Source organism: Protobothrops mucrosquamatus, unplaced genomic scaffold, assembly GCF_001527695.2.
Source record: "Protobothrops mucrosquamatus isolate PMUCROS unplaced genomic scaffold, P.Mucros_1.0 scaffold2115, whole genome shotgun sequence".
NCBI lineage: Eukaryota > Metazoa > Chordata > Lepidosauria > Squamata > Viperidae > Protobothrops > Protobothrops mucrosquamatus.
In genome coordinates, this window is record NW_015388216.1 from 37,251 (window position 1) to 63,918 (window position 26,668).

General features: G+C 36.3%; 1 protein-coding gene across 1 annotated transcript in view; it reads right to left on the reverse strand.

The window, feature by feature from the left end:
* Positions 1–3,747: 3,747 nt before the first annotated feature.
* LOC107294828 (FYVE, RhoGEF and PH domain-containing protein 5) overlaps positions 3,748–26,668 on the reverse strand; it is a 124,367-nt gene continuing 101,446 nt past the window's right edge. Inside the window, exons 14-22 of the mRNA XM_015824094.1 lie at positions 21,313–21,396; positions 19,101–19,180; positions 13,183–13,282; positions 11,765–11,902; positions 9,913–10,015; positions 9,132–9,262; positions 7,080–7,208; positions 6,104–6,252; positions 3,748–5,187 (exon numbers count right to left, since the gene is read on the reverse strand). Of these exons, the coding sequence (XP_015679580.1) occupies positions 5,151–5,187; positions 6,104–6,252; positions 7,080–7,208; positions 9,132–9,262; positions 9,913–10,015; positions 11,765–11,902; positions 13,183–13,282; positions 19,101–19,180; positions 21,313–21,396 (951 nt within the window). The 3' untranslated portion in view covers positions 3,748–5,150. The remainder of the gene's footprint in view (positions 5,188–6,103; positions 6,253–7,079; positions 7,209–9,131; positions 9,263–9,912; positions 10,016–11,764; positions 11,903–13,182; positions 13,283–19,100; positions 19,181–21,312; positions 21,397–26,668) is intronic.

A 26,668-nucleotide genomic window follows, 5' to 3' on the forward strand; every position in this document is an offset into this window, starting at 1 on the left:
TGGGGTTGTCTCTGCTGTCTGAGACTGCTAGTGTAGAATGCCAGTCCTGAGTTGATCAACTATTCTTACTGTTGAATTATTTAATAAATTAAATGCCCCAAGGCATTTAGGCACAATTTGATTTTGAATAGAGCATGCCCAAAGTAAATGAAATAGAAGCCTGCTGTTCTGATTATGGTCCAAGACATTATTTAACTAATTGATACATGTGCTTTTTCTTAGCAGAAAATTGGAGGGGGGGAGAGAGACAGTGGAAATATGTTATGCTTTATAACTGTATTATGTAGTGACAGAAATTTCAGTTCAAATTGCCACTGTAATCCAAGACTACTTGCAAATTATTTAATAAACAAGTATCCAAAGTAATAGCAGTCATATCTCTGTATGTAATTCTATAGCATCCAAAAAGATACTGGTAGTCCTCAACTTAGGACTGGTCACTTAACTGTTCAGTGTTATGATGAACTTCCCCATGTTTCTAAATAATACTAGCTGAACACACATTTCCCCATAGTCACAAGATCGCATTTGGGATAATTGGCAACTGGTTCTCTTTAATAACTGTTTGCAGTGTCCCATAGTCACATGACTGCAATCTGGGGAAATTATGTTACTGGTTCTACATCCATGGGTTTAATCAGGGCTTTTTTTTTGTCATAGAACACCCAGAACGGAGTTCCGGCACCTTTTTGGGATGGAACCTTGTTGGGTAGGCAAGGCAGGTTATATGACGTGTGTGAGTTCCGGCACTTTTTTTTTTTTTTTTAAACAAAAAAAGCACTGGGTTTAATAAAGGTAGATACTCTTTTTCTTAAATAAATTAATGATTTTGAGTGTTTTTTAAAACCACATAGCCATAGGTTTCATGAGGAAGATGAGGAAAATTGAATAGGAACATAAAAGTTTTTAGTGCAGAATGAACAAATCAATATTTCTTTCTCAACAGAAGAAAATTGTATGCCTTGTGTGCCATGAGCCAGTAAGTATCCCTCCCACAATATAATGTCTGATTATATTTAGAGGCAAAAAAACTAATGGGGGAAAACATCAAAATTGTTATTTTATTTAAGTGACCTTTAAAGTTGCAAGGAAAATTATTGTCAGAAAATGATCAGACTTACTGATCAGTTAGCTGAGAAATTAAACAAATTTCTCATTTATTAGCTGTTGATAAAAACACTGACAAAGCACATTTCTTCATTTTGATAAGAGGAATCAATACAAAGTTTAAAATTACCGAGGAAATTGTTAGAATGTGCTCCATAACTAGTTACACAACTAGAAAAGCAATTTGTAATGTCATAAAATGTTTACCTGCTCTTTAGATCCGTGCCGCTCCTGACTTCTTGAAGCAGCCCAGTTTGGAGGGGAGGCTGTTGTGTGAGTAGGTTCTGGTAGTGGTCAACTTTTCTTTCGAGCAAGTGAGATTCCTTTGCATCTTAAGGAGGCTTTGGTTTGCTCCCTGATCAAGAAGTCATCACTGGACCTCACTATACTAGACAATTTTCATCCAATATCTAACCTCTCCTTTCAGGGAAGGTGTTGAGAAAATGGTTGACTGGATGAGCAGCAGGCCAGTACAACATGGTGCTATGTAAAGCAATGGGTTCTTTTCTGGAGATCTTCAAATTGAGGTTGGTTATTTGTTGAGCGGATGGAAGGGGATGCCCACATCATTACACAAGATGCTATAACGGTCTGATATCTCTGAAACAGTTGCTGACTCCTGACTTGAGTCTTGAGTCTGCATCTTGGACAGCAATCTGTGTCTCTCACTAGCTTTGAATCTTGTATCAAAAGATTGTTGCATTCTGGGAGATCACGTAAGAACAGAGAGATTGTTTGTGTCCCAGGCTTGGGAGTTAAATTAAGCCAGTTTGAGAACAGCTGTAGGTTTCCTGCCTGATTAAGCTTAGCCTCTTCCTGTTAACAGGCTGTGGGAATAACCTCAGAAGCAGGAAAGGCTGTTGGTTGTCTAAACATGATTCCCCATCCACTTTGAAAAACCACATTGAAGTGTTTTTCTGGAAAATAATTCATCAGTCACTTCTGCATACTGTGAACATGATTAACCTGTGAGCCATTGATATAGAATAGAAAAATATTAACAAACTTCTATGGACTTGGTCTGTTATTTTATTTTTCATGTTTCTTAAAACAAAAATTAATACATTTTTACAACAATTTGAGTAGTAGTTTTTTTCTGTAGACTTAATACAACAGTTAATGCCAGCACCAAAAAGTCATAAGAATTGTTCTGTACTGTATATTTGGTTTTCAGTCTTGCTTACAGTGCTGTCTGAAAACACTGAGTACAATAGATTGCAGCTTTCGTTACTGAGTGGGTTACATTTGGTATTTAAAAATTGTTTTTGTCAGTGCATTTTTGTTTATTTATTATTGCAGTCTTCCATTCCTTTTACATATTATAAGTACTGTAAGGTAACAAGGTCAAATTCATAACCTCTCACCCAAGTGAATCTTAACATTTTATTTTCATATTTCTATACTGCCATCATGAACTGAAAAATACCCTAATGTTGAAATAATGAAATGGTAGAACTTTATATCCCCCCCCCGGGCCATTTACAGTCTTGAATTGAAACAAATAATTGAACAATCCATTTGAAAAACAAAATGTAAACCTTTATACAAAGAGGAAACAAACTATTCCAGTTCAAAGTTTAATTAGCAGTTCAGGTCATGGTCCTGAATATAAATACTAGAGATACTTAACAAGTGTATTTTACTGTACATCTGAAATTTTCGAAGACTAAAAAAATAAATGGAAATCTGTTTCATTGAAAGGTATTAAATCTTGTATTTTGAGAGTGGTGTTTCTAAGCTCCCTATCATCGTCATCAGAAACAAAAATCTCACAAGCTTCATCATGGCAAGCATAATTGTATCAGTGTTGCAATAATATTGGTTATGCTGTTTGATCAGCACAATACTGAAATCTCTATCCTAAACACTTTTTTTGGTAGCAGAATGTTTCTGCAACAGATCATACATCACATTAGTATTGCTCTCTTGGTCTTTAAGCATTTGGTGGTTTGGGGATGGTTTGGGAGGTGTATTGATACAGTGAACTAATCTTCTGCCATGGGTTCAAGATGTTGCGTTCTTTGGAAGGCTCACATGAGTGTTTCAGACTATCTGTGCATTTGTGGTGCACATATCACCCGTTGGTTTTGTTTGCAGTCTCAGTGAAACAGTTATTTGTGGATGCACTGCCACCTGAGGACAGCCTTGGAAATTACGCTGCAAATTTTCAAGAAGACATGTCTGCTTTGCTTTACAGCAGTGGTTCTCAACCTGTGGGTCGGGACCCCATTTGGGGTTGATCGACCATTTCATGGGGGTCACCAAGCAAGGCTGTCCGCCATTTTTTTTGTCCACCATTTTTTTTCCCTTTTCCGGCGGGTGCCTTACCTCCCTTGGGCTGGGCCAGCTGGTGGTCGGCCTGCTCCGTCTCTGCCGCTTGCCAGCTACGCCTCGGCCGGCGCAGGGGGCGGAACCACGCATGTGCGGCGCTCCCGGGCAGGGAAAGTCCTTGACTTACGACCGGTTGGGTAGTCCTCGACTTACGACCGGTTTAGTCCTTGACGTACGACCGGCTTAGTCCTCGACTTACGACCGGTTGGGGTCGTGGCATTAAAAAGGTTGAGAACCACTGCTTTACAGTAATGTTTCAAGGAGGGGTGTTTTGTTTATGTTTGTCATACTTTGCAAGGCAAATTTTCAAATGCTTTGCACAACTCCATTATATTTAAAACCTGGCCTTTAGGCTATGAATATAAGATTTAATGACAGCAAAACTTTAAAGACCTTGATTACTTGTACTCCCTGGAACATAATATGTCTTGTGTCATAGAATATCATAACCTTGTTAATGCATTAACTAACTCATGTTCCGGTTTGTGAGATACAGTGGACTGGAAACTAACTATCTGAGTTAGTTTAGCCATGCAAAAGCAAATCAAGGCTAACACTAATTCAGCATTTTGTACAAATGCAGCTGTTAAGACTTTAACTGACCTGGTTAAACATGTTGTATAAAAGCAGTCATGAGGTGCTTATGGCTATTGCCAAACACCATCCATGTACTTTATCAGAGGAAGTAGTTATAGCAACAACTATAGTATGCTTGCATTTGATCAGCTGGCTAAATACAATGGAATCTGAACTATCATTTTTGAGCTGATAATAGCATAACAGCATTAACAATATTGGTTGGTCCAACTGAATGACATCCTATAATTGTTGAAAATAAAGATTTAGACAAGGCTTTCCAGAGCTTTTCTAGTTTACTGAATAAATATAATTAAATGCTCTTCCTTTCTGAAGTTAAATGCTGATGCCTGTTTTGAGTTTAGAATTATATTTTAGGAATAAGATTTATAAATAAGATCTGCTCCTCTCAGCTATTAAAATAATATAATTTAGATCAATCAATTTTAAACAAACTGTAAAGGCTTATAATAAATTAATGTTTTAATATCCTTTGGAGTAGAAATTGGTACAGTTTTCATAAGAACAGGATTGGAACTTGGAACAGATTAAGAGCCCTAATGAACAAAGCTAAGCTGTTAGCACTGTTTATGAGAAATACTATACAATTACCATAGGTGGTCTATAACCACTAAAATGCCAGCTTGGAATGAATTTTCACATACTTTCTATGGTAGAAATTATGTATGTCCTTTCATTCTAGCATTTTTAACTGCATGCCAGTATAAACCTTTTTTAGGAAAGAAGAAAGGAAACAAAATTTTAATCTAAAAAAACCCCTCAGTTTTATGACTGGCACAAATCAAATTGTTGTTATGTTAAAATAAAACAGAGTTATGAGTAAACAACTCTTTTAGAAGAAATGCATATGTTGTTTAACTTCTTGAAAATATGATACAACTGTTAGATGAGAGCCCAGTTTAGTGATGAACCTGCAAAGATAAAAAGGGTCCATAAATATTCCCTTTATTTTGTTTCCATCAGCAAGGAGATTGGTTTAAGGATGGAAAATTATAGGCTTCTACATATTCTTTTTCATATGTTTAGCCAGATTTCGATTATATGTATTGTTCTTTCCAATATATGGGTAATCTTGCAAATAGAAATGCATTAATTCAGAATCCACTTGGATGATGCTATAATATAGATGCTTCCTCCATGGCTTCAATCCATCTGAAAAAAAAAAAAGAATCAAAATTTTATTTTCAAGGAAGCCAGTAGAAAATGTCTTTAACAAATGTTGATTTTGAGAATTGTTGAGCTCTATTTTTCATCTAGTGCATTATAGTGGGAAAGCCAGCTATCTTTCTTGTTGGTTAACTAGAATTATAGAAAATAATAAAAAAGATCTATATGCTGCAGTAAGTATATGGAGAGATACATATATAAGTTTAATGCTACACTTTTTAAAATATGTTTATTGTGTAAGAAATTGCATTGACCTCTCCCCCATTTAGGATTCTTCTTTGCATGTCCAATGTATTCAGTTAGTTATTATAAATTATATCATAAATGTGAAAAATGAGAGTATTGAGCATTTTCCAAGAAAAAAAATCATTTATTTACACAATTTCTGTGCCCATTCCTATATGAACACTAGCAAATATTCCTGTCTGTAGCTTTCCTGTCTATCTCCAATTCCAAATGTGGGAAAGACCTATTGAATTCATTTCCTAATTAAGATCCATTGGATTGAGTTGTATGCACTGAAGGTATTGAATTCCAAGAGTGCATGAATGAGTTAATATCTACCAGATTATTGTATGGTGTTCCTACATCTTTTCAAGCAGAGCATTATTGAGTATTTCTAGGGTTGCAAAAATGTAATGAGCATTGACCACAAATAAAAGAAATGTATTTATATACACAAAGCTACCTTGTCTATATTTGATTAACTGAAACCATCCCCAGCATTTTGCCACAGCCAAGTTGTTAAAGTTTATTGACTCTTTGTGTTAAAGCTGGCATTGCCAAAAGTTTACACAAAAGCAGTTTAGTAGCATTGAAAACGCTTGTAAGAGAAATGAGAAGCACTGCAGGCATTTTTCACTGGTTAGTATGTTATCACAGGCAGATCAACACCTAGTACCTCTGTGCTGAATTATTATCCTCTGCTCGGAAGCTATAAAACAGAGTTTGCTTGTGGTAAAGATGGAAAACTGCATCCATATTTCGATCTTCCTTTTCTGGGACAATTGTGAAACCCAGCAAAGGCAAACTCTCAGTGGCGACTTTGTCCTGAAATCAGTGCAGAAGAGGAAATGGGCTTTAGAGGAAGAGAGGACTTACACACAGAGAGGAATGCTCTCGGAAAATAGAGAAACTCTCCTTTGTTTATCCAGATTTGAATGATTGCTAGTAAAATTTAAATAAAGTTATGTTTCAAATAATACCACGGGGATTTTCCATCGGATGGTGCTTGAGAAATAAATGGCGGGCTTTAGTATTTTCCAGATTTGGAAAATATAATAGCTGAGCTTCTAGCAACTACATCAGCACATACATTTGGGTTTCTTGGGAATGGTACACAAGTGATTTGCCATTGCTTTTGCTCAGAATTTTGTTCTGAATTCTCAGTCTCAATGTCACAGACCTGGGATATTTTTGGTGGACTCGCACCCAAGAACTAAACTGATCCAATTCTACTTATTTTTTACAAGACCAACCAAGGCTGGTAACTGCTATAATCTGCTGCAACGAGTAAAGACTCCTTTGATGGACACATTCATGTAGTTTTCGTGGCAATTATACCGAAACAATTTATTCCAGTATGTTTTTGTGACTTTCCTGCCTTGCCTAAATTCTAAGATTTTCAGTCACTAAGCAGCTCTGCCTAGTTTGACTTTTTCAAAACTAACCAACCTCATTGGTATTAAAAGTATACATAATAATAATAATAATAATAATTTTAATAATAATAATAATTTTAATAATAATAATAATTTTAATAATAATAATAATAATAATAATAATAATAATAATAATAATAATAATGTCAATCCTGTGTATGTTGTAAGTTCTGAGTAGCTTGGAAACACTCCCCTCCCCCCCAAACCAAAACTTACTTCATTTGCTGTGTATGTGTAGAGCACTTTTCCTTTGATAACAAACCACAACTTTTTCCAGTGCCTTTTCCCTCTCTTGCATCTGCTGAGATACCCATTGATAGAAGAGCCTTCTCCTGAAGCTGCCACCTACATGAATGATGAATGAAGGAGAATCAAAACTCTAGTAACAATAAATACTTGGGAATTGAAGAGATCTAAATGATCAGGAATCCTCCTCACGTTCATACACTGTATATTGAAGATTTATACGTTTCCTAAACAAGCATTCATACTGGTTGCAATGACATAGAACAAACAAACACTTTTATTTTTTGGACCATATAGATGTGTAGGTTATTAGGCATTTTATTAAAATGACAAAACAACAGTCTTAGTATTCTGTTATTATGCTTTTATGTGTATTTAAATTGGGACTTTTATTTTCACAAAACAAACCAGGATGATGATTTTGGAAGCATATCATTGTATCAGAACAACACATATAATGAATATATATCCTAATGGAATATGTAAGCCATATTTGGTGTAGTGGGTAAAGGCATCAGGTTACAAACTGGGATACCATGAATTCTAGTTCTGTCTTAGGCACAAAGTCAACTGCGTGATTTGACACCAGTTACTCTCAACCCTAGGAAGAAGGAAGTAGCAAATCACTTCTGAAAAGTATTGCCAAGAAAACTGGTCCAAGTCATCCAGTTGGTTTCTGCACCTAAAGCAGGACTGAATCTTGGGGGTTCCCCATGTCCAGCAAGCAGCGTAGACCGAATTATTTGGCCGTGTCTGTAACAATAAATAGATATTTCTATGGAAAACATTGGTATATCATTGTGAAAAGGGAGACCTATATCTTACAGGTATTTTGACACTAGGGACTTCTGAATAAAAAAAATACGATTAGTATCAGCCTATGCTATAATTTTGATCTCTTTGCATAATCCATTGCATTTGAAACCTTGAGACTGACATTTATTTGGATAACTACATAGTGCCCTCTTGTGGTGTCAGAGAAGGATTGAAACAGATCACAACATTGATGGGAAAGTAAGTCATTAAGGAAATGATTAAATGAATTATTGCACGTAGTGATAAGAATTTATTTTAATTTGACTTTTAACATTATGTAAAGAAAGCTTTTATTATTATTTTAAGTGATATTTTCAAGGGGAAATATGATTCTGGGTGATCTCTCCCTTCTCCCTTTCCTTGAGAAGAGAGAGAGAGAGAGAGATACACAACAGAAAACCAGAGTTGAAAGAGACCTTGGAGGTCTTTTAGTCCAACCCGCAGCTCAGGCAGGAGACCCTATACCAGGGGTCCTCAACCTTGGCAACTTTAAGACTTGTGGACTTCAACTCCCAGAATTCCACAGCCAGCAAAGCTGGGAGTTGAAGTCCACAAGTCTTAAAGTTGCCAAGGTTGAGGACCCCTGCCCTATACCATTCCAGGCAAGAGGCTGTCCAGTCTCTTCTCAAAAGCCTCCAGTGATGGAACACCCACAACTTCTGAAGCAAGCAGTTCCACTGGTTAATTGTTCTCACTGTCAGAAAATTTCTCCTTAGTTCCTGATTGTTTCTCTCCTTGATTAGTTTCCATCCATTGTTTTTTTTGTCTTGCCCCCGGATGCTTTGGAGAATAGGTTTATCCCCTTTTTTGTGGCAGCCCTTCAGATATTGGAACACTGGTATCATGTCTCCCCTGGTCCTTCTTTTCACTAGACTAGATTTCAGATCTAAAATTCTTTCTTTGCAGAAGAATTCCCTAATAAAGGAGAATATTTGTAGCTCAGAATTGACATGAGGGGTCCTTGGTGCTCTCTGAGCTTGCTTGTTTTCTTGCAGACTTCATTACCCAAACTAGGTAACATCATCAGTGCTGGTCACTGAAGAAGGGTTACCCCCACACCTTCCCCCCCCAAAAAAGAGATAATGGTGCACCAAGCTGTCCAAATGCACATTATAATTAGTATGAATGATCACATAGCAAATAATGTCCTGTCTGCAATTTCATTTCATTGTGGGGTGTTTTTTTTGCAGGTATCGTTAATCTTACCTCTAAAAGAGCTGAAGGAATTTTCTTTTGTCTTTTGAAGGAAGAGTAGTGGATATTGTGGAACACAGAAGAGAAGGCACTGCCTGAAAACCTGGATGAACTTGTAGGGAAGCTTATGCTGATCGGCCGCTCTGCAATAGTAGAAATGGGAAAGGTTTATTTGATACAGTATATGACTTCAGGCTATAAGCACCTTATTGTGGGCAACGTGTCATCTCGACATGTTTGGATCCTTAAATTTTATCCATTGGTTCTGATCAAGTTAAAACCAAGCTGCAAGAAAAGAAATCTCCCTCTAATCAAAGCTATTTTCATACAGTTTGCTTCTGAGATAAATTCTGAATAGTGTGGATTTCATTAACTTCACATTTAACAATACAAATGGGTTATATAGATATAATCCTCAGGAAGTTGGGCTATATCTAATTGTGTCCCACCATCATAGAATAAAAGGTACTACCCTTCTAACCAGATCCCAAATATGAATGAGCTCCACAAGGTTCCTGTTGAAAATGTTGGATACTAACAAGAATATTGGTTTCTGTTCGAAGGGAGGGGAAACTCCTGACAGAAACAGAATAACAGAATTGGAAGGGACCTTGGGGGTTTTCTAGTCCAACCCCTTGCTCAAGCAGGAGACCCTATATCATTTGAGACAAATGGTTGTCCAATCTCTTCTTAAAAACCTCCAGGGTTGCAGCACCCACAAATCGCAAAAGTTATCTTTGCCTCTTTGTGCCAACAGAGACCCCAATGTTTCCAATGGGCAAAAAGGATTCACCTCTGCTTTTCAGTTCTGTATAGCAGCCATCACAAACTTTTGCTAGTCGGTCTTTGAGGTACTTCAGAGGATACTTGTTTCTTGAACAATTTCGGCATATAATCTACATGAACACAAGATGCAATACACACTGTCTAAGTTAAATCAGAAAAGTATGAATCAAAGTTGGAAGTGACTGGAAGATCATTCAGTTCTAATGTCATGCAACACACACACACACATGCACAAATACATGTACATAAATGTTAATTGTTCTATGAAATTTGCCCTTCAATTAAGATCAACTCCCTGAATATGAGGATAGGGCCCTATTCACCTTAATATTTAATTCATTTTAATATATCTTTAACATTACAGTAAAATGCAGTTGTTACATTTATTGCTCGTTATAATGAAACTGCTTTGTATTAATCTAAAATGGATGATTGTATAATACCACTAGTGTTAGAGCAAGGATCAGCCATTACAGGCCTCTTTCAAGTGTTGAAGAATGATTGATATCCGAAGACGTCAGACATTGCACATAAAGATGAAGTAAGGAGCTGTAATTCCAAACAAGAAATAACAGTCACATCTGTCACAGAATAGACAGATGGACAGAACTATGATAATTTTATTTTATGAAGTGACTAAGACAGGATCAATTCTGTATGACATTCTTAAAGTAACCACACTATTTATATAAAATTTATTATTTAAATTTATACTGTAAGGCTGCCCAACTCAACACTGATTCCGGATGATGTTCAAATTAAAAACAGACTCAGTATCTAAAAACAAAACAAAAAGTAACTATAATGGGAGAAAAAATATACGCTAATTTAAGGAGACACTGAATTGCCAAACTGGCATCCTATCAATCAATCAATCAGAATAGAGCTGGAAGGGACCTTGGAGGTCTTCTAGTCCAACCCCATGCTCAAGCAGGAGACCCTATACCATTTCAGACAAGTGACTGTCCAGTCTCTTCTTAAAAACTTCCAGTGATTAAATTAAATTAAATCAAATCTCTAATCAAATTAAATTGGTTTATTACAGCCCCAAAGCCAGATACAATAAGATACTTAATAGTAAAATTGCTAAATACTTCTCTATAAAATAGAAAAACAGTAAGCATAACAGGATCTAAAAATAATTAAGAAGTTGTAAAATAAAACAAAATAAAATAGTGTTATAAGAAGTTCCAAACTTAATGGTTGTACAAATGGTAGCACAAATCTGGGTGGCTTGGGAAGATATTTTTGAGACCTTGTCCAATATAAGTTACATTAAGTAGAAATTCAATTTCCTACTGGAAATTTCTTCAACATTTGATAAATGAAGGTCTGTTTAGAGTATAGCGCAGTAGCATATGGCTTAGTGTTTCTAGTGAGTCATCATCACACACCGGAAAGACATAGGAGTACCGAAAGGACAGATGAAGGCAATGCATCCAGCCTGAAGACCTTGTGAAATTTCAGAATTGTAATGGATGGTAAATATCGTAGGAGGTTAGAGTGAATCCTTTCAGCAGAATATAGTATATATTTGAGTATAATACCTTGCTTAAATTTCTTTGGAGATTTATATTCCAAATTCATTAACTGAGGTCAGTTCTAGCATTCTTAATACATAATGAGGGCAGACTTTCCAGAGTTCACTCAATGAATTTTATCTAGAGCTTTTTAAAACTGTGACGATTTAAACCCATATCTAATTACCAACTGGCCAAACTGTATTTTGTGGAGCAGCTGCTTACTACAGACTATTTTAAACTGGTAATAAATTGATGGGAATTGTATGTACTATAATAAAGAGATATTGACCGGAAGTTTCTTTGCTGTCAAGGATCCAGTTCTAGTGAGATACTTACCTTCCCGCATGCATGGCAATGATGACGCCTCAGCGTGAGTTTAAAGTCACAACCGCAGCTCATACACATCATGACGTGAGACACAGGTACCAAAGTTGGTGGCCTCTCACCCAAAGACATTCCCAGCCTTTCCCTAAGCTGAAAATAAAATACAATGGCTTATTTTTAGCCTTATGATGATGTAGAAGTGACACCTCATCTGAATCACTTCAATAGATGTTTGTAAGGAGTTTAGTGCTGGCCTCCATGTTCAACTGAAATGTCACAATGAGAAAGATACTTACTTTCTGTAAAATACAATAAGAGGTTTCTTTAAGATAGGCAAGTTCAAGTTTGTGGCCTACAGCCATATATATATATATATATAACCTTTACACTCTCATGAGCATTCCCAGCATCCACCGAATGCTTTTGGAGTGGCAGGGATAAATATTTGTGCTTACTTATAAAAACTTTTGGAAAAAAAGAATTAAAGTGTGAAATGGTTACCTGAAGCTGCTTCCCCCGCTTCCCCCATCTTCCCAAAAACAAATCAAATTTTTTTTTGTTTCATACACTCCTATATCACCATAATGTCCCTAGCCACATCTTTTGTGGCCCTGGGAGAAAAACATTAAAAATGGAACCCTTTTCTTTAAATGAATACCTGCACAGAAATAATGAAAGTTGTTTTGGTCACAAAACATAGACAGTGCCATCTGGAATAGCTATTTTGCTGATATTTTCCACCTCCCTTTTATAGAAATTTTGGGATAAATTAAGAAGCAATTCCTAGAGCCTTAGGGGCAAATATGTACGCTCCTATTTTGGAATTTTTTTTTCTGCCAGTGCTATTAAAAGGGTAGGTATGTTAGATGAAACAAACATATTTTGTCCAATGGTTCCTCCCCCTAAAAACATGAAGTGAGAAGCAACCCAATATATGAACTTGTTTTTAGAATATAGTCATACGGATGAATCTTCTTTCTTCCAGCATATTCATATTTCCAGCTTGTTCTGCAAAATATTCTATACTTTTCTAAATAAATTCCCTTTCAGTTCAGAACAAAAAGCACCAGTATCTTCCACTCCCTCAAGAACTTAACTTGATGAGTTTTTTTTTAAATGAAGCCTTTTATATAGCAGAATCCCAATTAAAGATAGCCTTCCTCACAGAAATTAGTCAGATAATAACAAATAATAATAATAATAACAAAAGTAAAATAAACAACAAATGAATTAAAATAGTAACATTCCAGCAGCAACCTCTGTCAGCTGAATAAGGAAAACCTACATAGTAATGCAATAGCTTTTGGCCTTCAGCCTTGCTAAAAAACAAACAAACTTGAAAATAATCTAAACAAGACTTCTTTTCCTAAACCTATAGGAAATATAGGTCACAGAACTGGGGGCGGCCGGGGGGGGGAATATTCTCTTACTTCAACACTGTTGTGAAAACCACCTCCGCTGTGAGCCCCATAGTCTTCTGGGATGCTTCTGCTGATGCAGCTGTACCACTCATCCCTTTCGGAGCATGAGCTGCCGAGAGAAAAGAAGGGATCAGCTTGATCCAAGCTACAACCTGCTATTATTTAATGACTGCATTTTCTTTATAGGCGTGCCGGCCTTGTCCCCGTTTCTAAAGCAGCAGAGAACTCTGAAATGTTCACTTTCCAAAAGTTGACAAGTAGAGAATGAGGAGTGCCCTTACATTCATCACAATTTGTTAATATGCTTTTCAATAATACAGAAGGATTAGAAAAGTGGAAAATATAGACACACATTTTTGCAAACTGGTCATTAGAGGTCACTGTTTACTGTGAGAACAAGCAGAGGCCTCAGCTAGTGTTGTGTTCTGATTTTATCTTTCTTTGTTGAAATTTCAACTCAGTTTAACTCTGTTGTTTAATGGGCACCATATGAATACTTGTTATCACCCTTGCCACATTCATGTCAATTGTCAAGAGACTCAGCGGTAGGTTGTGTTAACTTTAATTCATTGTAAAAGTAGGGTGGGAATAAATTCAGATTCCTGAAGAATCTGAAAATTCAGGAAATTCTGAAGATTCCTTAAAGCATGCAGAAGGCCTTGGGTCATATCTCAATCCAATTTTCCTCCCTCAAGGAACGGAGACCCAATTTGGGCATTGCTTCTTAGGGAGTGTGCAGTTTTATCTCCCTGATTTTTATCATACATCCTCCATTTTGCAAACTGTACACTTGAGGGGCAAGGGCAAGGCATTTTCCCATTGTGGGAATTGAAGCCAACCCCTGCTTGTTCCTTCCCTGATATGGCCCTCTTCCATTGTAGTTCCACTGCATCCTTGTAGAGCTGGAAAGCAGATTTGCTGCTAATGCTAAGCTTTTCTTTTGCTTTTGACTTGAGTTTTTTCCCCTGCCATAAAAAGAAACATGGGAAGAGAAAGATGGAGACAGGAGGGATGGTCCTGGCCGAGTGCCCATTTTTGCACTTCCTCGTGGTTTATCTGGAGAGAACAATAGTTGGCATGCCTGGAATTCACAGCAGCTGCAGTGAGAATTATCAAAGGCATGGTGAGGATGTTTCTGAGGGGCTGAAGAATGTTTGGACCATAATGATAGTAGCTCTGTCAAAGTGCATGAAGACATAAGATGTTCATGTGGGGAAAAACACAGTCTGATCAATGACACTTGGCTGAGAGTAAATCTTTTCCCCCTTGAATAAGCACTTATCTGTGAAAACATCAGCTGCTATAAAACTCAATAATCCTACTGGCAAGAAGGCCAAAAATAAAGGCCTGAAAAGATATTGAACATCACTTCTTGTCTCTTATTTGTTTTCCACAAACATTCTTTCTTTGCTCCACAATCTCTGTTTGCATGGTGACTTCTACATGTAATATCCCAGATATCTGTGGGGCTAGCTTTATTTGGCAGGAATCTGGTGCTTTTATTGATCGTTCAAAAAATAAAAATGATATGGAAAAGTTTTTTGGCTCATCTAATACTCTAGCTCAGAGGTCCCCAACCTTTTGGGCACCAGGGACCGGTTCCCTGGAGAGGTTTTTCCATGGACCAGAGGGTGCGTGGTTTTGTGTGCTGCCTGCATCCCACAGATGGGGCTGTGCTTTGCAGACCGGTTGCTTACATGCCGCGGCCCGGTACTGGTCCATGGACTGGGGGTTGGGGACCCTTGCTCTAGCTGTTAGAGTGCACCTTGCCTTCTGCACTGTACTAAGGTTAGCAGAGTTTCCTTAGCAAAAAATAATTGGCAGCCTATAGATCCAAATTAGCTTGAACCTATAGGTATCAAATGTGTGTCAAGATGCAAAATACATGACTTTCATAATACTTGCATCAGCTGTTAGGGCAGAGCTATATAAGGGTGGGATTTGCATCATAATATGCATGGCATCATTTTATCCTAATCTTGGTCTCTTGCGGATGCCTATGCTGGAACTTTATATGCAGAAACTAAGGAAATAGTTTAGAATAACTTAGCTACAAATACATTTTCAAATTTATACTTTATATGTCTGTTGCCATTATAGTGAAATAAGCAAAGGATAAAGGGGATGATTAAAAAATGGAAATATAGGTTTTAAAAAATCATTCTGCAAACAAGTTACTGGTACTATCAGCTCAGTGTCTCTATGCAAAAGCTACTGACTCTCATCTCCTGTAACTTACTTCTGAAGTTTGTGGGAATGCTTAGAAGTTAGGTCTATGGAGTTTAGAAGTATGGGACATGAAGTAGGAGCTATTAAACCAAGGATGCACAAGTGATGGTCCTCAAGACTCATGTAGCCATCCACACTCCTTTTAAATATTTCATAATCCCCTGGAAGCCAACATCTTTGGTCCTTGCAGACACATTTAAGGCATCCATTTTACATTTTACATTTCCATAACTTGATTTGGGCTTTACTATGGAAAACAACTGAATCTCTCTCTCTCTCTCTCTCTCCAGAGCAGGACAGAGCAGGGGAAATTAACCTAGCCTTGAAACCAGAACAGAAAGGAATCTGTTACGCATTCCAGTGTCATAGTAGGCTTCCATAGCACCCTGAAGTTAGCTAAGTGATTAAAGTTCTCTTATCACAGCAATACTATTTGATTGTGACTAAGAGTACTATGCACAAACTAAGCCAGAGGGTCTCACAGATACCCTTTAATTACTACCTCCAATATCAGTTAGCTATATAGCTAACTGATATTAGAAATAGTAATTACAGGGCTATCTAACACTGTTATTCAGTGTTTTTAGGTAGCATTCTTCCACTCTTTAGTCTATGTCTTTCAAAAAACTTAATTATAACATTTACATCTTTCAAATTTTTGTTTTTCAAGTATTTTCTAGGAATTATGCATTGTATATATACACATCAGCATGCAAATGTTTTCCACAATACATTTGGGGGCATATTTTCTGCTGGAACATGTTTTTATATGCAACTTCCCTTAATATATTACTGCTTTTGCAAATTATTTTCCAGATTGTAATATACTTATATATACCTCCCCGTAAGATAACTAATTTTGTATTTATGTACTGTACATATCCACATCATGCTTTTCCTCTTTTGGGAATAAGTAATGTGACACAAAACACAGAGTTAGAAATAGCAAGCTAAGACATTAAAAGCAAGAAAAAGAAAGAAAGAAAAAAGAAAGAATAATTAAATATAGTTTATATATACACTTTTTCTTATATTGCTTTACATATCTCCGTCCTTGCAGACAATTTTTCCTTCCATCTCATACATACACCACTTTATACATTGCCTTTTGTTCTTTCAGGTTCTCACTTCTCTCTTTTGAAGTTCTCATCAACCATGATTTATTCTTCCTCTTTCTTTCAATCCCTCTTCTTTCAGCTCCATTCATCCTTTCTCTAATATCATATCACCTCAACATACTGCTGAAGGGTGCAAGATTAGAGCAAGCTATCAGGCATGCAGATAGACCAAAGTTTAGGAAAGTGAATTTAATTTCAGTACAGGTGATCCTCGACTTACAACAGTTTAGTGACCGTTTGAAGTTACAACAGCAGTGAAAAAGTGACTTATGACCATTTTTTAAATGGGGCAAAACTCACGTTTGTGTGTGTGTGTGTGTGTGTGTGAAGATTGAACTGCTATGATGCCTGCTAGCTTCTGACACTAATCAAATTGCCATAGAAAAGAGGGGAGGGGTAGAAAATGCAGGGAGGAAAGGGAATTCCAAGAAGCTGTTCACGGACCGTGAGAGCCTGCAAGAATTATTATTATTATTATTATTATTATTATTATTATTATTATTATTATTATTATTATTATTATTATTATTATTATTATTATTATTATTATTATTATTATTATTATTAAACTTATATGCCGCCCTTCTCCCAACAGGACTCAGGGCGGCTTACAGCATATTAAAACAATACAAATACTATCCCCAATAAAAGCCAATTAAAAACAAATATTTAACCGCTGTGTTATATTAAAATTCTAATTAAAATTGTCCCTATTTAAAATTCTCCCTAGGCCAGACCCGCTTGCTGGAAAAGCCATGTCTTGAGGGCGCGGCGAAAAGATAGGAGATCTGGAATCGTCCGGATCTCGGGGGGTAGTTCGTTCCAGAGGGTGGGGGCACCCACAGAGAAGGCCCTCCCCCTGGGGGTCGCCAGCCGACACTGCTTGGCCGACGGCACCCTGAGGAGGCCTGCTCTGTGGGAGCGTACCGGTCTGTGAGAGGAAATCTGTGGCAGAAGAATGCCAAGGTCACTAACACAGGTGCTCGATGAAGAAGTGGACTGTTCCCATAACAAAAAGAAGTATTACTATTGGACAATGTGAAAACCCGGTGGGTGGGGGCAAGAGAATCTATTGTTTAACTAAGCAAGTTTTTGTGCGGGAAAACCAGAGCTGGTTTGCTTCTTCAGTTCCAAGATGGTGTATCCAATAAACGTTATCTTTTATGGCACTCATTTGCCTTGAAGATTCCTTCTTTTGGGTTTGCTTGTTGAACAGTTGACAGTGTGTTTATGTGTGTGTGTGTGGGTGGGTATGTGTGTGTGGGTGTGTGTGTGTGAGAGAGAGAGAGAGAGAGAAAGAGAAAGAAACTGATCATTGTGTGAATGTGATCATTGTGTGCTTGAAACTGTATAATAATACAATAAACACACACACACACACACACACACACACACACACACACACACAGAGTTTCAGTTATAATTTCTGCAGTACAACCTCAAATCAAGAGCCGAGCATAAGATTAAATAACCTAAGCTAGAATCACACAAGATCTGCTTCTATTTGCTGAGTTCTCCACTTCTTTGGAATTCGGGGAGTTATGGAAATGTAAAATGGATGCCTTANACACACACACACACACACACACACACACACACACACACACAGAGTTTCAGTTATAATTTCTGCAGTACAACCTCAAATCAAGAGCCGAGCATAAGATTAAATAACCTAAGCTAGAATCACACAAGATCTGCTTCTATTTGCTGAGTTCTCCACTTCTTTGGAATTCGGGGAGTTATGGAAATGTAAAATGGATGCCTTAAATGTATCTGTGAGGACCAAATGTCTCACTTAGCAAGAGAAATTTTGGGTTTAATTGTGGTCATATGTTGAGGACTACCTGCTTAGATACAACTGGGGCTGTTTTGTTTCCTGCTTTTACTGATATTACTGTCCAGATTAAGTAAAATAAAGCAAGTGGTTAGAAAATAAAAGCATAGGTATCAAACTTTTCTTCAGATGGAAGAGGCAGAGAACAGATTCAGTAACACAGCAAGATTTTCTTTGTCATCCACCACATTCCTTTCCTGATTTTGATAATGGTTAATTCATTAAGATGGTTTATTTTAAACAGGGACCCCATTATGTTGTCAGTAAAGTTTTTAATCTTTCTTCTGTCATATAAGTGCTATAAAAATGCATTTAAGCCCACTGAGCAGAATTTGCTAATTATTTCGTTTCATTAGCCCTCCAATCACCTCAGGGATACAATTTGACAAGTGAACTTATAAGCAGAGAAGCAGGCAAAGCATGACAGGAAAAAAAAAGTTACAAAAGATGAAGAAGCAGGCCATATGTCTATTTAGAAATAGATTTTCTACTCTTCCTTTTATGTCTAAGTATTTCTGAAGTGCTTTTGGCACCTGAAGAACATAGAGATTGCTGTATTTTTGGACTCTTCATTTAAAATAGATGCTTATTTTATGATCAAACACTTGATTGTTATCCAATGGAATTCCATGGACATTGCTGGAGTTTAAATATAGCAAGACGTTAATAAGATCTTGGAGAAAAGATGTGTTGCCCCACAAATTCAATAAAAACAAATGACTGACTAATGGTATAACATAGCCTACCTTGCAGATAGGGTTAGGGAATTTTCAGCATATTCAATCTTCAGAACATTCTGAGCCTTTTTTGTTGCTGGACGGCTAACCTAGAAAGAAATGGAATTTGTTTGAAAGAAGGAAGTGTCTTAATTTATTTCCCAAATATGCAAGAGCATTTACATTTTTTTTGCATGTATCAAAGGCAACATGCTGTTCTTTGCAGATGCTTCTAAGAACATCCACATATAGAGTTGAGCTTCTCTTTATGATATAAAAGTGATGGATATCTTAAGGAAGTGAAAGCTTCTTTCATGCCCTATGAGTTCGAAGACAACAACCTGGTAGAATTTTAATATACTGTATGACCATAAAAGATGTGGAAGAAAAATTGACTCACCACATCTCAAAATAAAAGAGACTACGAAGGCACATTCTCCAAAGGAAACTTGTTAGTTTGTCCTGCTCAAATGAATATTTATGCTTGAATCACATGTCTCATTTATTGGAATAAACTTTCATGCACCTTGATCTCACTTCTTTTTTTCATAGACTCAGAAAACTTGTGCATCTAGTCTAAACCCTAGCTCGATTCAGACAGGCCAAATAGACCAGAGCATATAATAATAATAATAATAATAATAATAATAATAATAATAATAATAATAATAATAATAATAATAATAATAATAATAATAGTAGTAGTAATAATAATAATAATAATAATAATAATAATAATAATAATAATAATAATAATAATAATAATAATAATAATAAAGTTGGAAGGGACCTTGGAGGTCATCGAGTCCAACCCCCTGTTCAGGCAGGAACCCTATACCATTTCAGACAACTGGCTGTCCAGTCTCTTCTTAAAAACTTCCAGTGTTGGAGCATTCACCGCTTCTGGAGGCAGGTTGTTCCATTGGTTAATTGTTCTAACTGTCAGGAAGTTTCTCCTTTGTTCTAAGTTGCTTCTCCCCTTGATCAGTTTCTATCCGTTGCTTCTCGTCCTGCCTTCAGGTGCCTTGGAGAATATCTTGACTCCCTCTTCTTTGGGGCAGCCCCTGAGATATTGGAACACTGCTATTATGTCCCCCCTCATCCTTCTCTTCGTTAAACTAGATATCCAAACTTCTGTTTGAAACATCTATTTGAAGAGTTCTCTCAGCTTAAGAAAAACCAATCATTGTTTAGATAAATGATTCCATAGCTGAAATACTCGTGCTATTAAGAAGTTTATCCTAATATTCAATGCAACTCACCTTCTGAAAGTTTAATCCATCAGATCTAGTACATCAATCAGAATTAAAACATTTTACTATTGTGGCAATTATTTTGCTTTTTGGAGACTCTGTTCCCATTAAGTTTTTCCTTCTTCTGATTAAATATAATACATTTCTTCAACATTTTCTGACACAACTTATTTTTCATATTGTATTTTTCATTTAATCTTTCTACTTGTATACTATTATTGATTATTGTTTTTTTTGTCAACTTCAAGTGTTTAATATACACTGAAACCATCCTTTTACAATCATATCTCATTACTGAATAATGTTTAGCTTGTGTGACTAATTATAATCTAGAGATCCATTTCATGGGATATTTGCCAAATTAGCAATCCTTCATCCTATACTGGTGGATCTGATATTTTTGCCTACATTTTTTTATTTTTATTCTGTTCAGTCTTGTTGCTTCTGTTGCTTCATCTCAATTTAATTTTATATAGCATAAAAGTATTTCTGAATTCCATTCTTATTTTCTGAAGTATTAGTAACTGTTTTCAGGATTCAAATTTCATGACACAAACATTGTTGAAAATTATTGGGACGGATTCTTATGTGGCTTCAATTGAAATTACACTTCATTTTGATGAGCATCAAGTCCCTTTTCCAAAGAGGTGCGGCTGCATCTGTTATCAACATCTAGCCAACTCTTCAGTTAAGGCTTTGCTGAAACCAAAAGAAATTATGGCCATAGCATTCTGGCAACTCACTAAGTCAGAGGTGAAAAACCCTCCACACACTGAGCCATACTAAACTGAACGTGGAGATAAAAAGTAAAATAGAAGGTGAATTTCTTTCTCCTATAGCATTAGCAAATCCTAGTAGTTATGGAGAAAGAAAAACAGGAATTCTGATTGGAGAGTATATGTGTTCCATTTTATTTTAGTTTTATTCAAAACAACGAAGTTTTAGATGAACAAAATATAATAGTACATTTAAAAAAGGGCGAGTATTACCTTCATGCCAGATACAGCCAATGTGTTTTTAAGGCGATATTTGCCATCCTTCTGAGGATATGTATATAGCAGGACATCATTCATCTGTATGAAGAAAAGATAAAATCAATTATATGTAATCTTGAAACAAGTCCACGCTGATCCTGGCTTCAGGGAAATTCTAGTCTCAGACTGTTTCTTCAGAGATGGCAACATGGCAATAATGGCAAAGCTCAAACCAATACACGTTTATTTAATAAAATGGACTGAGGAAAAGAGTTGTATTGAATGCAGTGACTAACAAATTAGATAGATAGATAGATAGATAGATAGATAGATAGATAGATAGATAGATAGATAGATAGATAGATAGATAGATAGATAGATAGATGGATGGATGGATGGATGGATGATTGATAGATAGATAGACAGACAGACAGACAGACAGACAGACAGATGAAATTGTTTTAAGAAATGTGTAAATGTGTGTGTGGCTAGGCCAACAATTTGGCTGCTGTAATCTGCACCAAATACAACATTTGGACCAAGTGCAAATGTAGCTCCATGTAGATGATCTAACTGTGAGGTTACCAATGCACGAACACTTATAGCTTGGCTATCCTTATCCATGAACAGGCATTGGGTGCATATTGAACAGAATTAATAACAGGCATCCCTAGCCTCCAATTACAATTATGACACCCCTAAACCTATATACCTATTCTTTCTGAAGGAGTACAACCCATGCAGAAGAGATCAATTACCCAATTTCCAAGCTTGGGAAAACTCCCTCCCACAAAATCAGAAGATGTTGGGATTCATCTCCATTTACTGGCTCACTTCTACCCATCACTGCATCCAAAGATGTTATGCAGTTAGGACGCAATGCAGCCTCTTTTGATTTGGGTATTATGGAGAAATAGAGCAGAATGTCAACTAAATATTGGTAACTTCTTGTTCCAAAATCCCCAGTGATTCCCTCAGCTATTTCATATAGATCAATTCTTCTCAATCTCAGAGCCTTTAAGATGTGTTGATTTCAACTCCCAGAATTCCTCAGGTATATATGAACATTGCCTCTAAAAGTACTACCACTAAAAATAGTCTAAATTTTAGTCTGTATTTACATTATTCATCTTCCTTGTCTCCTTCTTACTATTCTTCATTTATTGCTGTCCCAGAAGATTATTTTTTTCTAGGTTAGCAAATATAGATTTTCTACATCAAAAAATAACCAATGGTTTCTCAAGAAAGTTTGTGTCACATTTATTTATTGCTTTGTAAATTACCCATCCTACCAATATTAATTTAATAATCATAGTATCTGACCCTGCCCTGTGATCTTATATAAATTCCAGTACTGAACAGCTCTACAAAGATAAATCTAGGTTAGTTTCTTGTAAATTGGGAATTGGCAAGGTCAAGGGAGGAAAAACCTGACTCTTAGCTATTAAAAAATAGATCATGAAAATGAATTTCCCTTGGTTGTTATAAAAAAAAGATTAAATGTGGCTTTCTAGGAGGAAATAGTACAGGAAGAATATCAAGAGAAGTTAATTTTGTTACGAAGCCACAAACATACCTTGATTTATGCAGTTATTAATTTAGTCTTTAAAATAAGATGATTTCACTGCAGAAAACAGAGATAAAAACTAGGTTGCAGCCTTCTTTGAATATGCATTGTTTACTTAATTACTGGGAAGGCTATGGCCTTTTCTTTGCCTATTAATGCAGCCACCTAGTATGAGGTCAATTCAGGTCACAGAAGAGGTAGCTAATGAAAGGCACCCTGCCATCCCATAAAATTAGTTTGCATGAAGGATTGTCAGGCTTTCCGCAGCATGCACAACATTATGCCCTGACTATATATTCTGCTTGTTGTTTTCAAAGAAAAAAAATATTAAAAAGTTCTACAAAACACAAGATATTTTAGGTAGTGATGACTATGGGAGCTAACCTACTGCACTGTTGCTATGGCAGCCATGATTATTATCCTTTGGTTTTATTAAACATTAATGATGGTTGTGCTTGTTAATTGCCTGTTAGAGTGATTTCCCATCTGTTTTGTCTTCACATTCAGGGAAATGTACCCAATGTCTCAAGTCCTACCACTATTCATGACTAGCTACCAGGAAATTCAAATTAATGCTGTTGAGCTAGCCAGGAGAGGAATGATGTTGCTAAATGTTCATGTCAGCTTTGAGTATCTACATAAAACATTTGTGTGGCTGAGATTATGTTTGTCTTTGTGGACAATTTCCATGTTATTTCAAGAGCATTACACATATTTATGTACATTACTAACAAATTGACCAAGATGTCTTTGCTAGTAATTTGGTTTTAGTCTGTTTGTGTTGCTTTATTTTTGTTGATTTTTTGCAACTGGGAAAGCTCAGCTCAATCCTTGGGTCTCTTTTTAATTGATGATGCTGAAAGTCAATATTGAAGTTTCTTCAAAATAAATAGCTTATTTTGTACAATGCTTAAAATCCAGTTAAATTGCTTCATACCTAGTTAAACTGTGTATTTATCTAGATCCCTGCTGTAACTGCTGACCAGCAGTGCCCTATATATAGAATATCAGGCATATACCTGTTATGCATGAACCACAAGATCTACACAAGAAGAGTACAGTTAGCTATTTCACAGAAATCTTCACAGATGGGCAGTCTATGCCTTGGTCAGGCTAGATAAGATTCAGCTGCATTCAAGGAGAGTTGCTCTCTTGTGTCTCTGTAAAGATTCTACACTAATTCCCTGCTTGATACCTCCCCCTGCCAGTCTCTCTCTCCCCAACATCTTTCTTTTCAACATCAACCTGATAACCTATCTAAATAAAAAGGTTACGAATTATCCTGGGGGTTTTCGTCTAAAGGTATCTGGTTTTTTTAAAAAAAAATATGGTCAATATTAACATGCTATTTGAATACAGATTCTATTTTGTTTCCTCTGATTTTTCAATAAATAATTCTTTAAAAAGCAATGTGCAGAAAATCTACAGTTGCTAAACGGATAATAGACAATTATATTTGTTTTTAGAGGTTTGCACTGCAGTCTGCAAAGTTCAATTGGGCTTACTTCAGAATAATCATACGTAAGACCAAAAGAGGAATATTTGTTGTTGTTGTTAGTTGCGAAGTCGTATCCGACCCATCACGACCCCATGGACAATGTTCCTCCAGGTCTTCCTGTCCTCTACCATCTTCTGGAGTCCATTTAAGCTCACGCCTACTGCTTCAGTGACTTCATCCAGCCACCTCCTTCTCTGTTGTCCCCTTCTTCTATTGCCCTCAATCTTTCCCAGCATTAGGCTCTTCTCCAGTGAGTCCTTCTTTCTCATTAGGTGGCCAAAGCACTTGAGTTTCAACTTCAGGATCTGGCCTTCTAAAGGCAGTCAGGGTTGATCTCCTCTAGGACTGGCCGGTTTGATCGCCTTGCAGTCCAGGAGACTCGCAGGAGTCTTTTCCAGCACTATAGTTCAAAGGCCTCAATTCTTTGGTGCTCAGCCTTTCTACTCCTTTTCAATTATTTAAATGCTACTCAGGACAAATTCCTATGATCTATGTCATTAAAAAAATAAATTAGACTCTTTCTAGCTGTTATCATATTTGATTACAGGTAGTCCTCAAGTGAAATCTATGGCTAAAGATTTCACTTTTTGAACTATTTTTGTTTATTTTTAAACTATTATAGGAAATATGTGATTATTTCTATACAAACATCCCTATTAAAAAGCTTTCCAGAATACATTCTGTAATATATGCTATATGAAGGTCTAACTTTCCAACATATGCACTGATTTTTATCATGATTCCGACAAACTCAACAACAGCTGTTCTTTCCAGGGAGCCAATTTATGCATTCTATTTTAGTACCATACCAAATGAATTGCTATTTATTCTGTAGCTGTGCAACATGGGCATTTATATTTTATGCAAATTATTTTAATTATTGGATAGAGTAGGAACCAATAGTCACATTAATAGTTCTATCATGGAATTTTTACACTTATCTTCTGGGTCAACCAACTATGCAGAATAATATTCCAAAGTTTTTCAGGAGTTTTGTTACCTGAAACCTATAAACACAGTCCTAAGCATGAGACTGCACAGGTTTGTTTTTTTCTAATGATCCAAATCATTAGCTTTCATTGTTACTCCAAATTTTACTTCATAGCAATATAGATGCCTGACTATATTATTCATTTTTGGCAGAAGAGATGAAAAACAGGAAAGGATGTCACTGGTGTATATTCATGTGCCATTAAATCCTGCAAGAACTCACTTTTGCAATATTTCCAACTGTCAAGAGCTAATTATTTCCCCCCCTGCAGTGAACAGCCAGTCTAATTTTGAGTCACAGAACTTGCAGCACAATCTAAATTCATGTTTCATTCAGAAATGGTTTTCTTTTTGTTTTAATGCACACAGCTTATAGCAATGACTTTGTCTTTGCAATTTGAATGACACAAAAAAACTACGAAAACATAATTGAAACTGAAACTAGTTATATCTCTAGCTACTGTTTTAATGCTTCAGGAAGGGATAGAAAGCAACCAAGAAGAAAAAAAACCCTGCTGCTGGTAAATTTGCCATTTAATCCCACAGCAGTTGGTATCTGAAGCCATTTACTAACTGAAAAAAGGAATGCTTTGAGACCTCCTATCCAGTGGTGGGATTCAGCCAGTTCGCCCGGTAGCTAATTTTTTGTTGCCCAGGCCCAGAATGGACTTCCGGAAGCAGCATCCACACAGAGAACCAGTTGTTCACATATCTGAATCCCACCACTGCTCCTATCATTAATATAATTTGACATGCTGTGGAACTAAGTATGTAGAAAAAAGTAAATTTGGACTGAGAGTTTAGATGAATTCAAAGTTAGTTGAATTCCTTGGAAGATTCTAGAGCAGATATTAAAGTATTTCAACCATAAATGCATTGAAAACAATGTAATGATTTTTAGAATTCAGCATGAATTTGTTAAGAACTAATCTTATCTCAATTTTCCATTGGATAACTTACTTAGTAGAATATGGGAATAATGTAGACATAATATATCTTGACATTCTAATTGACAATTAAGTATGAGCTGAATGACATATCTATTGAGTAGATATGCAGGTAATTTGAAAACCATGCTCAAAAAGATACTCATCTATTTCTCCTCACCAAATTGAGGGAGGTATCAAGTGGGGAGCCATAGGACTTGCTCTTAATCTTCTTTAATCTTTTAATGAATTGGATGAAGATATAAAGAAAATGCTTATCAAATTTTCAGACAATACTAAATTAAGTAGGTAACTAACAATCTACTTAAGAACTAAAAAAATAACATTCGAAACAATCTTGATAGAATAAAACTGGGCTTCAAATAAGAA